This window comes from Fistularia commersonii, chromosome 33, assembly GCF_037954325.1.
Source record: "Fistularia commersonii isolate RoL2024-O1a breed Wild chromosome 33, RoL_Fcom_v1.0, whole genome shotgun sequence".
In the NCBI taxonomy this organism is placed as follows: domain Eukaryota; kingdom Metazoa; phylum Chordata; class Actinopteri; order Syngnathiformes; family Fistulariidae; genus Fistularia; species Fistularia commersonii.
The window spans coordinates 370,183-385,133 of record NC_141316.1 but is presented as its reverse complement, the minus strand read 5'-3'; the positions used below and the strand labels follow the sequence as shown (position 1 = coordinate 385,133).

At 42.8% G+C, this 14,951-nt stretch overlaps 1 protein-coding gene across 3 annotated transcripts in view; it reads left to right on the top strand.

Moving 5' to 3' along the window:
* reep3b (receptor accessory protein 3b) overlaps window positions 1-14,951 on the top strand; it is a 62,955-nt gene that overhangs the window by 41,809 nt on the left and 6,195 nt on the right. For all 3 annotated transcript variants that reach the window (XM_086140848.1, XM_086140847.1, XM_086140849.1), the window contains exon 6: window positions 4,242-4,407. In XM_086140848.1, the coding sequence (XP_085996974.1) occupies window positions 4,242-4,407 (166 nt within the window). The remainder of the gene's footprint in view (window positions 1-4,241; window positions 4,408-14,951) is intronic.

Below are 14,951 nucleotides of genomic sequence, written 5' to 3'. Positions count from 1 at the left end.
CAATGCTTCTGCTCTGTCTTTCAGTCCAAGACTTTTCAAGACATCGGTTTGTTTCCACAATGTCAGCCATTCCTTCAAGCTCAGAGCTCTGTCTGCATTTTTGGCCAAGGGTTGGATTTATTTTCAGTGGGGGTTGGACTCTGCTGGTGCTGCCCTTTGTCACAATTCTGTTTTGAATCTTTGTGTACAGAATTTCAAGGCCTAGCACAGGTCTAGAGGGGATCCTGTTTGACTTCTACTTTTTGCAGATGATATGGTTTGGTTGGCTTCATCCAATCATGATCTCCAACCCTCACAAGAAGGGTTTGGAGCTGATGTGAAGTGGCTGGGATAAAAATCAGCGCTTCCAAAATCCAGGGTCCTAACCTGGAAAAATGTGAAGTCCCTTCTCCGGGTCTAGATAATATTCTATCCTAAGTGAGGAGAAGTATCTCAGGATCTTGTACATAAGTAGGGAAAATCATTTAAGGGATGGAAATTGGGGGGAAATTTGAGGGATTAATACCTGCATTACCAAATCCAAGGCCATAGTCCTCAACCGAAAAAAGGTGGGATGCCCTCTACAGGTCTGGGATGAGATCTAACCCCAAGTGGAGATATTTGGGGTAGACAGTATTCTTGTTCACGAGTGAGCGCAGGCTTCGCATGTATGAGATCCTGGGTTCAATCCCCGGCATCTCCACTGTAAGTCGTTTTGGCGTCTGCCAAATGACTGTATCCTATTCTGAAATGGATTACAAGATCGGCAGACGGTTCAGTGCTGCGTCAGTAGTAACAAAGACTCTGTAGTGGTTGAAAAAAATGGAAACACTTAAAGCGGCAATCTGAATTACCAATGCAAGATGAGAACTTTGGCCACCTGTTAGTTGCTCCTCTGCATCAAGAGAAACCAGATGAGGCTGCTGAAGCATCTGATCCGGATGCCTGCTGGACCCTTCCCTTGAGAGGTGTTCAGGGTTTGTCCCACAGGAGGAGGTCCTCTGGATGACCTAAGACACGCTGTAGGGACTTTGTCTCTAGGCAGGCCTGGGAATGCCTGCTGGGGGAAGTGGCCAGAGAGAAGGCTGTGCCTATTTCTGTTCTTTGGCAGCTACCTCCGTGACCCAACTGGAGAAGCAGCAGAAGACGGATGGATCAATGTATACTGTATGTGCACAACCCCAATTTGAAAATTTTGGTGAGATTTTCACAATTTAGAAACATTTCAGAAAAATGTTTGGCTAGGGACACAATACACAACTTGCACAGTTGTTACAGATTTTGAAAAGATGAGGAATACACACTCCAATTGGCTTAATTTCTTTATGACAGCCGAATGACTGGCGATCACACATTTAAGACCTGCACTTGATGCAGGACCACAGACAACAGGATTTGTCAAACCAACTGAACGCAGCAAACTCTTGCAAGAGTGACCATTTCTATGAGATCTGTAGTTTAGAGTGCAAACAGACTTGGACAACAAACGGTTCTTTTTTGCTTTTGTTCTTTGAGCAAAAACTGGACTAATTGAAAGGAACGGATAACTGCCAGTCGGTTGTGTCCTTCCTTTGATGTTTGCCAATGTTGTTTTGCTATTCCTTCCTTTATTTTTTCAGCTACTCCCTTCCGTGGTCGCCACAGCAAATCATCACCCTCCACTCAACTCTATTCTCTGTATCCTCCTCTCCCAGCAACAAAATTCAAGCCCTCTTTTCACTACATCCATAAATCCCTCCTACGTCCATAAATCCCCTCTTTGGTCTTTCTCTGGGCCTCTTGCTTGGCAGTTCCAATTTTAGCATCCTTCTACTATCCCCCCTATTCACCCCCCTCTGTACAGGTCTAAAGCCTCTCAGTCAATCCTCTCTCTACGTCTCCCAAGACATCTAGCATGTGCTGTTCCTATGATGGACTCATTCATGATTATATCTAATCTCCTCACTCCCTGATAGAATCTCAACATTTTAATTTCTGCTACCTTCAGTTCTGCTTGCTGTATTTTCCTCAGTGCTACTGTCTTGAAAAACCACACATCACTGCGGGCCTCACAACTGTCTTGTACACGTTCCCTTCCCTTCTGGCTAATACTCTGTTGTTCCACATTACCCCTGACACTTTACTTCACCCATTTCAACCTACTTCAACACATTTCAACACCTCTTTTCCCCCCTGTTGACCTTAAGTACTTAAAATTCTCCACCTTCTTTATCCTATTCCCTGCTACCTCATTGTTCCAGTTGGGTCCCTCTCATTTACTTGTATGTATTCTGTCTTGCTGCTAACCTCTCCTTTTCAGGGCATACCTCCCCTCTCTGTATTTTTTTCCACCTGCTCCCTGCTCACATCAGGGAACACAATATCATCTGTAATCAAAGTCAAACATCAAAGGCCATGGAGATTTCCATCCAACCTCACTTTTCACCCTTTCCATTGCCATTGCAAACAAGAAAGGGCTCAAATCTGATCCATGATGCAATTCAAACCCCCGTCCTATGCTATCTGGCTACATGCTCACCTACCTACTCCTTTGCATTCAGCGATCTCCTCTAGATAACATTGTCTTTTCAAAATGTAGTCTTCCTGGGTGCTCCTACCTCCACTCTTATATGTAACACTATGTTCTTGCCTCTTCTGGAAGACAGTATTAACTTCAGCCTTTCCCATAATTTTTGTGAAGTCTACCACCATCTGTCCCAATTCAATTCTGTCCTGGATACCAAACCTGCCCTTCACTTCCTTATCTTCTCTGTTGCTTGCACCAACATTTCCATTGAAGTGTGCACCACTTACCACTCACCCACCTGGGGATATTATGCATCATTTCATCAAGCTCACTTCAGAATTTCTCCTTCTCTTCAAACTCACATCCCACCTGTGGGGCATAACCACCAACAACATTGAGCATCAAACCTTTCTTTCAAACAATTTCTGACTTCAGACTCATGACTCCATCTGATACCCCCCGCCCCCCTTTGCTCTTTTTAAAACACTGTTTTACAGCTCAGATATATTCTCAGGTAGTTTTGGCAATAACTTACATAAGATTAGCTGTATACTTTCAAAGGATAGGATTTTGTTAAACCTCCTTGAAAATTAAAGATTTGGGTAAATGTTAAAATACGAAATACATCCATCACTGCCGTTGTTTTATACAGTAACTGATATAGCTCTCGGCTTGCAAACGTTTCAAGTTTCAGTTTTGCCACACGCACTAACTCATTTGTCACTTTTTTCTTCATCTCTGCATTGACATAGTGTTTTCCCTTGGGTTTAATTACTTCAGCAGGCTCCTCTAAGAGGTAAAAAGCAGTCATTCTCAGCAGCATGGAAAACCTTTGCTTTGCCATTTTGTAACACAATACTCTCATAATTTGTCTATTTAGTTTCTGTATTCCTACAATGTCTTATATACATTTTTCATGTTTTTTGTATTTTTTTATCTTAATTCACGTTTTGTTCCAGAGCTCTCTCCGCTTGATTTATCACTGTGTTGCAGTCATCACTATTCTTACTTTGTAATATTCAAGAAAATTGTTTGTGTGTTCAATGAGTGCATCCTTTCCCTCTTTGACATACTGTGGCATGCCTTTTCATTTGCTTTTATAACTAGGCCTCCAGGTTTTTATGTAACTTATTAGTTTCATTTGTAAAATTCCTGGCTTGATGATGTCCTGTGAAAACAGACAGATGGATCTTTAGAGAGATCCGTCTGTTTTTAGACATGGTTTGCTCTTTCAAATCAAACAAATATTAAATAAATAAATATTAAATAAATCAAATATTCTTAAACACACTTGCATCAAATCAGGAAAAGATAACAATTAAATAATTAATAATTATTTATCCAGTACTGAATAGCTTGCTCTAGACTGGCTCTGAAGAACAGCAGTGACAACTCAAACTAAGAAAAACATGGAAAGGATCATTATAAAAATAGGACATTCCTCATTCCAAACTGAGGAATATCTCTTTTTCTCCCCAGTAAGATAGTAATAAGTAATAAAGGATTTTTAGTATTTATTTAAATATGAGAGAATAGAAAACCAAAAATGATATAACATTTCTCTTTTTCAAACTAATAATGATAATTGTCACCCAAACCTGTGCTAACACTTTTTAAGTCCCATTGACTTAATCGATCGGTTTGGTTGTATCCTGTCATTTTGCCTTCTATCATATGTGACTCTCTTTGTGGTTGATGTATATCCATGTGGGTATGTGCGTTCACCTGACTACCTGCCTGCCTACCTGCCATACAGGGTCAAGGGGCCATCACAGAGAAGCTGCGAAGCCTGAGTATGCATGACCTTACACAGATCAGTCAGCCAGATGACATTGGAGGAAAACAACTGTATCCATACAGCTCCCATTCAGCTAATCCAGCTACCAGGAGATCTCAAAGCACTGATGCGGCAGATGGATCAGGTACACTCACAATAGCATGTCCAGCATATGTAGTCTTATTTATTGTTTTCAGTTTATTTTTGGACGGCTGCAAATAAAGACACTACTACTCAAAATGATTTTCTGAGATTTTCCACATATTTCATTTCTTTGGTCGCTCAAAATGCACCACAAACACCGATGTGCAAGTGACTTATTGACCTTTTACAGCCTAAACATTCAGGTTCAGGAGTCAAAATAAGATCAACCAGGTTAAAAAAAGTATGCGATTGAATTTGCAAGTATATATTTTGCAATGTTTATTGAAATAGTTATTTTTTATTTGCGGTGACAGCTGGCTGTACGCCTCAGTACACACGATATAATACTGACAGCACTCAGATGCAGACGGTGTTATTGGTTTGCTACATGGGAGCCTGAGTAGGATAAGTGGTTGACGATGGAGGGATGGATGGATGAATGAAGGGAGGGATGGATGAATGGAGGGAGGAATGGATGAATGGAGGGAGGGATGGATGGATGGATGGAAACATATATGCAGCATATACCCTCCACCTGGTACCAGTTATCTGACTGGCACCAGCTTGAAGTGGGTATCATCATTGGTTGTACCATATCATTGACCTTCTTTGCGCTGGCAACGAACACGTCGGCCAAGGGAGCCAAAATAGAATGCAGAGGTCCACTCAGCAAATCTGGAGTAAGGCAGCCTCCCATCAGAGCCTTCATGGACAACCTCACAGTGACAACAACAGCTGCACCAGGAGCTAGATGGATTCTTCAGGGGTTGGAGAAGATGGGCATGGGCATGCATGAGCTTCAAGCCTGCACAATCCATGTCCTTTGTTATCAGGAAGGGGAAGGTCACAGACAAATTCTGCTCCAGGTTGGACGGACATATAATCCCATCTATCACTGAGGAGCCAGTGAAGTCTCGGGAAGGTCTTCAGCTGTAGCTTGATGGACAGGGATTCTATCAAGGTAACCAATGCTGATTGGTTACCTTGGGCTGGCTGAGGACAGTGGACAATTCTGGGCTCCCTGAAAGATTCAAAGACCGGATAAACCAACATGGAGTCATCCCAAGAATCCTCTGGCCTCTGCTCATCTACGAGGTTCCCATGACTGTGGTCGAAGGTTTTGCGTCACAAGTGTGCAACTATCTTCGCAGATAACTTGGTTTGCCACACAGCTTCAGCAACATCGAGCTGTCCTTTCAGCTCAGTCAGGGAAAAGTTTATCATGACATGAGCACGGAAACACCTGCAGTAATCAGAATCCAGAGATGGCAAAGTCTCCAGGGCAGGAATTGTGGTGAGGACAGAGAAGATGTGGAGGGCAGCGGATGCAGACCAGCAAGCGGAAACTCGGCTGAGGCGCAGGGCAGAGCTGGTCTTGGGAGCCGAACAGTAAACCGGTAGAAGTCTGCCAGCGGGAGAGAGAGGCTAGTGCAAGAGGAGGTGGGAGCCTCAGTCGAGGAAGAGCAAACCAGCAGAGCAGTTACCATGAGGCAGCAATGTGCCTGAATGAAGTGTGAGCAGGCAATGGAGCGGTGTGTCACCTGGAAGGACATCTGGCAGTGGAACTCTCAGAAGATCAAGTTCTGGATCCAAGCGGGTTATAATGTCCACCAAAGCCCACCTAATCTGTGCATCAGGGCAAAATAGAGACACTTGCATGCCCCCCATGTTCCATGGTAGGAACACTGGAAGACATCTTAAGCAGCTGCTCAAGCTGAGTCAGGGCTATTATCGATGGAGACACAATCAAGTCCTGAAGTCCATCACCTAGGCAATCGGTGAGGGGATAATGGACAGTCGACTACAGCCAAGGCCATCCTGTTCATTAAGGAAGAACAGAGGCCAGAGAGAACATGAAAGAGCTGCGCCGCTGGTTTGCTCTCCACAGCGTGAGACTGGGTGATGACAGTTGACTTGGACTGGCTGATGTATGCTAGGATTTTTCAGTAGCCTCTTCAAGTTAATATTGGCCATTATCTTGGTCTCCGGGGCAACAAAGCAACTGGTCTTGCTGGAGATGACGGTTTCCTGGGAGGAAAGGATAGAGAAGGCACAAGAAAGAAAGATGGAGAAGCACCAGGAGCTGGTGGAGGACTGTCGGAGCAATGGGTTGAGGACTATGCATGACAGTGGAGGTTGGCAGTCGGGGATTTGCCAGCCACTCCCTGGGCAAGGCCTAAAGCACACTGGGCATAACAGGTGGGAGGCAACAGAGAACCATGAATAACAACGTTTAGGCAGCGGAGAACGGATCCAGGTGGCTCTGGCTAAAGATGAGAGAGCCTTTGGGGCGGTAGAATGTCTCTTGGACACAGACCGTGGTCTGATCAGCCTTGGTCAGGTCGCCTGGATGAGGTCGCCTGTTGTGAGACCTGAAACACCCAGTGACTCCAGGAAACAACACCGATGATGTGTCCAAGAATGTGCATCAGAGGATGTTTGAAAAAAAGTTTTAGATTCATGTCAGGTGTCAAAAGGGTTTTGTGGCCCCCCCAGTGATTTCTTTTTTGTGGGAAACTGGTCCCATGATTGTTTGGAGAATTGAAGGTGGGCCCGTGGTATAAATCAACAGTTTCCATAACCATACCTAAGGAATAGCATGTGTGAAAGTGTAGGGGTGCTCTGTAAAAACTTGCTACGTCGCTTTCTTATTATATCCATAAATAACTTTGAAAAAAGGGTAATTGTATATTTCAGCTCCTTCAAATGTCTCACAGCTTTTTATTGTTGACATTTGTAGTAGTCCATCAATTTCAATATGAATATCATAAAAAAGTTCAATATTTTTTGTCATTCATTTCAGAAAGTGAAACCCATATAGTTTCAATACACAGAGTGAAATATTTCAAGCCTCGATTTCTTGAAATTATGATACTGAAATTTGAATATTACACAAGATCAGTAAAGGATATTTTATACAGAAATGTCAGGCTTCTGAAAAATATGTTCCTTTTTACACACTCAATACTTGGTTGGTCTCCTTTTGCATGAATTACTTCATCAATGTGGCATGGCATGGAGGCAATCAGCCCGTGACACTGCTCAGGTGTAATGGAAGCTTAGGTTGCTTTGATAGCAGCCTTCAGCTCATCTACATTGTTTGTTCTTGTGTCTCTTTCTCTTGAAACAACTCCATAAAGAAACAAGGGCTTCAGCTAGGGCCAGTTTGCTGGCCAATGAAGCATGGTAACACAACGGTCATTGAACTAGCTTTTGGTACCTTTGGCTTTCTGGGCAGGTGCCAAGTCCTGCTGGAAAATGAAACCAGCATCTCCTTATAGCTCACCAGAGAGAAGCATGAAGTGCTCCCAAATTTCCTGGTGGGCTGCTGCATTGGCTGGGGACTTCAGACAACACAATGGACTGAGACCAGCATGTGATATGGAAGTCCAAATCATCACTGGCTGTGGTAACTTCAAGCAATGTGCAATCTGTCAGACCCTGGGATCTTTATTTCTAAATGGCATGCACATTTTTACTTTCATCTGAGTAGAGGATTTTGGACCACTTAGCAAGAGTACAGTATGTTTTTTCTTGTTCAGAAGTGGCTTGACACGAAGAATGAAACATACATATATGATTTGTCTGTGCGTAGTAGCTCTTGTTGCTCTGACTCCAGCCTCAGTCCACTCATTGTGAAACCTGCCCTAATTCTTGAATGGACTTTGCTTGACAATCCTTGCAAGGCTGTGGTTATCCCTTTTGTTGGTGCACCTTTTCCTACCACACTTTTTCCTTCCACTCAGCTTTCTTTGAATATTTACAGATACATCATGCCGTGAAAAGCCAATTTCTTCAGCAAAGACCATTTGTGGCTCTTGCAGGGTCTCAGTGACTGTTGAAATTTATCTGTGAGAACATATCATGTGATGTCAAGGAATGCACTTCTCCGCACTTACACCCCCCCGTGCGTAACTGTTCATGCGCACACGCGGCTTTGTCCACGGTGCGGCCCTGCGCGGCCCTGCGCGGCCCTGCACCACAAGTGCCCAAATTACAAGAGTGGGAAAACAAGACCTTATCAATGGCTGGAAGGCAAAATTTCTAATCTGAACAAAACACTTTTTTCAGGACACGAAAAAAAAACAAACATTTCATTTGATTATAGTATGGTCTTTGTTAAAGATATTCAAGAATATTCTATTGTTCACAGACTATATTTCTATGTTATGATTTAAAAATACATAGCATGTATTTTTACCACTGACAATGCAGATAAGTGTTTTTTTCCTGATTTTTTTCTGCTTCATTGTGCACATAGGAGTTTTGTCATGTGACATTTATGTCAAAAGACAGGGCAGGATTATCTTGTCGATAGATTGAAAATGTGGAGCCATCCCATTTCTCACCACTCAATGCAAAAACCCGAAATCGAGAAATTTGCAGATAGGAGGTTTTGCATTCCAGCCATTGTTATAAGGAAGTAAACCCGACCTTTGGGTCAAAGGTATAAAATGAGCGTGCCCTCCTGGCTCGGGGCCAGAATCTCCTTGTCTACACATTTGACTGGACGCGTCTCAGCGGGTGTTTAGAGAGGGTGAATGATCCTTGTGGGGTGACATTCATTCTGGCCCGGGATATCTCGTAAGTGAATTTCCTGACTTCAAATAAACCATTCATTGCTTAATCAGTTCCTGACCATTGTGACGTCTTTCCCTGAATTAAAATCTGAACACACCGGGACAACAAAGTCTGTTCCTGTGGCAGGAGCCACAAAAACGGACATGACTGTCTCTAGACATCTATCAAGTCAGCAGTCTTACCAATGATTGTGTAGCATACTGACCCAGACTGAGAGACCATTTAAAGACTCAGGAAACCTTTGCAGGTGATTTGAGTTAATTAGCTGTCTACGGTGTTTTTACATTCCAATATTGAACTTTTTCACAATATACTAATTTTCCTAGACACTGAATTTTGCACTTAATTATCTGTCATCCATAATCATTCAAATTTCAAGAAATAAAGGGACGAAATATTTCACTCTGTGTAATTACCTTATATGATATATGGGCTTCACTTTCTGAAATTATTGACAAAAAAATTTAACTTTTTAATGATACAATTTTTCTAGATAATTTTTTTGAGTAATGGATTGTCTTTAAGAAAATGAAGTAAAAGTATAATGAGATGAGGTTGAAAGTTTCTGATCATGGGTGGATAACTGACTTGGGACTGTTGTGGGGGCTTGCCAATGAGCTGATCTCTCTTCCGTTGAATACAAAGTTTATAACTCTAAAAAGCTATAAATTGTTTACTTTGGATAAACTTATATAGGAAAGAGTAGATATTATGATTTAGCAAATAATATATGAAAAAGGTATTGTAAAAACTTTAAATCACCATGTACTTAACAGGGCCAACTTTGATCAAAATATGCTTGAGGAGGATACGCAGAGGACAGCTGACAGGTGATCAACATTGAGAGCGGCCCTTTCTCTTGACTTGTGGAATTTTATCACTTCTTCTCCTTTTGGGTTTTCCCTTCAGGGGTTGGCATGTATTCTCCTCTCTCACGCCAACAAGCTTGATATCCTCTCTCACTATGTCCATAAATCTTTTTTGTCTTCCTCAAGACCTCCTGCCTGGAGGCTCCAATTCCAGCATCTGTCTACCAATATATTCACTATCCCTCCTATGTACATGACCAAACCATCTCAGTCTGGCCTCTCTGACCTTCTCTCCGAAATATCTAACGTGCTGTTCTTCTGATAGACTCATTCCTGATCCTATCCATCCTGGTCACTACCAAAGAGAGCCTTAACATCTTCATCTCTGTGACCTCCCGCTCTGCCTCCTGTCTTTTCATCATTGTTACTGTTTCTAGGCCATACAACATCGCTGGTCTCACCACTGTCTAGTACACCTTTCCTTTTATTCTGGCCAATAGTCTTCTATCACATTGTGCCCTGACACTTTTCTCCACCCATTCCAACCTGCTTGGACCCGTCTCTTTTCCACATTCTCTGTTGCTCTGGACTGTTGACCCCAAGTACCTGAAATCCTCCAGCTTCTTGATCTCCACTCCCTGTAGCCCCACCGTTCCACCCGAGTTCTTCACATTCAAATACATACATTGTTGTACACCTTTTCTTTCATTTTGGGTTGAATTTTATCACTGAGAAGATTTATTACATTAATAGGCTGATCCAAAGAGAACTAGTGTCTTTTGAGCATACCTGCTGTGTGAAAAGTTTTCCTCTTTAAGAGAAGAATAACAGTCCTATTGTGATACTCACTGAAATGCAAATGTCATTTGTCAAGTCAATCAGTGCAGGCTTACCATGATCGATGCACTGTCCATATGGCAAGTGAAGGCAGAGTAATTTATGTGTATTTAACTCTCAGCTTCTTCGAAGTCTTCAAATTCCATTGAAAACTGATCATGTACTGTCCCTAATATGGATGAATTCAAAGGGAAGTGATGGCTCGATGGTACGGCTTCTTTGTGTGGGCAGGTGTGTGAGAAAGTTGCCCTCTGGTTGGCTTGACAGAAACTGCAGATTTCTCATAGCACTCCTCATATCATGTTCAAGCAGCCACTTGCCTTTCAGTTTAGTTCAGTCATTAGTGCAGTCACATAAACAACAAATACTAGATATTCTATCCAGTCTGAATCTCAGAGCTCTGTGATACCCTTGCGTTTCTTTTCACAGAATTCACCAATCTGTGCTCTCAAATCCCACAATCTTTTAAGCACAACTCCATGATAGCCTATGTCACCATGTTCAATCTCATGCTCTCACTAAAGTGCAACACACTGTCTTTGAGTCGGTGCACTTGCCCTGATGAAGTTTAGCGTATTATTTACAACAGGGGTGCTCACACTTCAAGTCAAAATGAACTACCCACAACAAAAATGCAAAACATTCTTTATATTTACAATGTATGTTGATGTACCTTGCATAACCACATGAACCAATATTGCACAACACAAAATGAATATGTACATTTTTTGTCATAACCCAAGTTCACTGATGACTTATACTGAATTGAATCAGCCAGGGATGCATAGTCCGGACAGTAGCTGCTTCCAGCCAGCCTTACTATTGATGACATGACTCACCCGGCCGGAACGATGCTTCAGTCACGGCTTTCGCTTTTGAAGTATACTGTGTGAAAAATGACTGCTGTCCGAACAACTGGGATTTTAGTTCCTTCACCTTTCTCTTTCTAAGCTCGCTTTTCGGCAGGATGTTCATGTCGTATTTTCCATGTACGGTCTAAAAATGCCGCTCCACATGACCCTACTTTGGAATTGCAATGTCAGAGTGACAGATGAGGCAAACACACTTCGAAAATGTCATCGTTAAAAAAAAAGTCCTCCTCCAATTCCGTTTGAAAGTGATACGTTTTTGTCTACTTACTTGGTCCAGTTCCCCCATTCATTTTATATTTTTTAAGTCTAAGAGAAAAAATCGAGGGCTTTTTGCTGCACTTCACGCCGTTGTTTGTGCATGTGCAGTAACCTCAGTGTCGTAAACAATCAGATGTCATCTGACTGGCTGCCCTGAATATTAATCAAGTGACGGGATAGATTATAGGCTGACGTCTATTTTTTTTTAATGTCATGCGTTCTGCCGGTATTACCTTTGCAATCGACTTGTAGATAGTGATCCACATATTGAGCACCCCTGATTTACAACATTGATAACATGGTTAATTTTTAGCGCTGACTGCTTGGCAGCTCCAATTCCAGCATCCGTCTACCAATACGTTCACTATCCTCTGTACACGACCGATCTATCTCAGCCTACCTTCTCTGACCCTCTCCCGAAAGCATCTAACATGATGTTTTTCTGATAGAAAAGCATCACTCCCAACGAGAACCTCAACATCTTTTCATCTCTGCGACTTCCAGCTCTGTCTCCTGTCTTTTCATCATTGTCACTGTTTGTTGATCATACAGCATCACTGGTCTCACCACTGTACACCTTTCCTTTCATTACGGCTGATAGTCTTCTATCGTGTTGTACCCATGACACTTTTCTCCATCCATTCCAACCTGCTTGAACCTGTTTCCTCACCTTCTTTCCATGCTCTTCATGCTCTTCACCTTCATTTCTCCCCTTTCCAGAGCATACCACCATCTCTCAAAATTTTCCTCAACCTGCTCCCTGCTCTCACGACAGATCACAATGTCATCTGCCATGGTCCATGGAGATTCTTGTCTAAGCTCATCTGTCAGCCTGTCAATCACTGCTACAAAGAAGAAGGGGCTCAGAGCTGATCCCTGATGAAGTCCCACCTCCACCTTGAACTTCTCTGTTACCACTAAAGCACACATAACCACTGTCTCACAGCTAGCATACATGTCCTGCCCCAGTCTGACATACTTCTCTGCCATTCTAGTCTTCCTCATACAATACCAGAGATCCTCTCTCGACACCTTGTCATATGATTTTTCAAGGGCTGCAGCTCCCTCTGACTTTCTCTGTACTTCTCTATTACCATTTTAAATGCAAATACTGCATCTGAAGTACTCTTTCTAGGCATGAAGCCATACTGCTGCTCAAAAAAGCTGACTTCTGCTATCAGCCTAGTTTCCACGGCTCTCTCATAACTTCATTATCATGGCTGATCAGCCTTATCCCTGTATATTTACCGCAATTTTACACAGCCCTTATTCTTAAAAACGGGCACCATAACTGTCTTCTTCAGTCCTTAGGCATCTACTCCCTCTCTAAGACCCTGTTCAATTACTTATCCAGAAACTCTACTGCTGCCTCTCCTAGATACTTCCATGCCTCCACGGGTATATCATCAGGATCCACTGCCTTTCCACTCTTCTTCCCCAATGCCTTCCTCACTTCACTTTTACTAATTTGTGCTACTTTGTGGTCCACAATGGTCACCTCCTCTACTCTTCCCTCTTTCATTTTCCTCATTCATCAGCTCTTCAAAGTACTCTTTCTACCTTCCCATCACTCTTCTAACATCTGTCAATACATTTCCTTCTCTGTCCTTAATCACCCAGACCGGCTGTACATCTGTTTCCATCTCCATTTCTCTCTCTTGCCAACCTGTATAAATCATTCTCTCCCTCCTTACTTTCTCACCAAATATACAAGTCATTGTACGCCATTTTTTTTGCCTTTACTATCTCTAAATATACTTTACGCCATATCACCCTGTATGCTTCTCTTCAGTCCCCTCAGTGTCCCACTTATTCTTTGCTAACCTCTCCCCACTCTCCTGTACTTCCTCATTCCACCACCATGTCTCCTTATCTACTTTCCTTCCAGAAGACACACCAAGTACTCACCTACCTGTCTCCCTGATCACATTAGCTGTTGTTGTCCAGTCATCTGGAAGCACACCCTGACCACCTAGTGCTTTTCTCAACTCCTCCTTGAAAACTATACAACACTCCTCCCTTTTCAGCTTCCACCACTTTGTCCTCTGCTCTTTTTCTGTCCTCTTGATGTAGTCTACCTGCATGCTCCCACCTACGCTCTCATAAATTACCCTATGTTCCTGTCTTTTCTGGAAAAAAAGTATTCACTACAGCCATTTCCATCCATTTTGCAGTCTACCACCACCTGTCCCTCTGTGTTTCTATCCTGGATTCTAAACCTGCCCCTCACTTCTTCATCCCCTCTTTTGCCTGCACCAACATGTTAATTGAAGTCCGCACCAATTACCAATCACTCATCTCTGGGGATATTCTGCGTCCCCTCATTTATAACTCATTCCAGAACTTCTCCTTCTCCTCTTACTCAAATCCCACTTGTTTGGCATAGCCACTAAAAACATTGAACATCACAATGTCCAGTTTTCTGACTCGTAAGTCTATCTACCATTGTTTTCACCTCCATAACATTCCTCACAAACTCTTCCTCAAGATAACTCCTACTCCATTACTCTTCCTTACTCTTCCTATAAGTACCATGATAGTACAACTTAAAACCTGCTCCTAAGCTTCTAGCCTTACTACCCTTTCACCTGGTCACCTGGACACACAGTATATTCACTTTCCTTCCCTGCATCACATCAACCAACTCGCTACCTTTTCCTGTCAGTGCCCAATATCAAAAGTACCCACTCTCAGTCCCAGACTTTTGCCTTTCTTCTTCTCTCTCTCCTTCTGAACATGCCTTCCTCCTCTCCTTCTTCAACCCACAGTAGCCCATTTTCCAATGGTACCCTGTATGTTATCGGCACCAACGGCGGTCGTCTGTAACCCGGGCCTCGACCGACTGATGAGATTCTTAAGTTCAATTCACGTATTTGGTTCTGGCATTTGGCATTTTTTTTCTGTATTCATCCAGGCTTGGGACCAGCTCAGGGAGACACTGGCCAGTGCCCTCCTGAGGCTGCATTGTATATGATGCTATGTAAAAGTTCAAATTTTTGGGTAGGTTCATTCAGGTCATCTCATCTGCGCTGCCTCAAAACTGACAATTTTTCTTGTCAGTTTTGGAAAACCATCAGTTGCAACACCTACCAATTCGACCCTAGCTTTTCAAAATACACACTGACCTCTCTTCAATGATTTCAAAGTCTTGGTTTATCTAACACAGTAGCTGGGCTGTGTCTTGGACA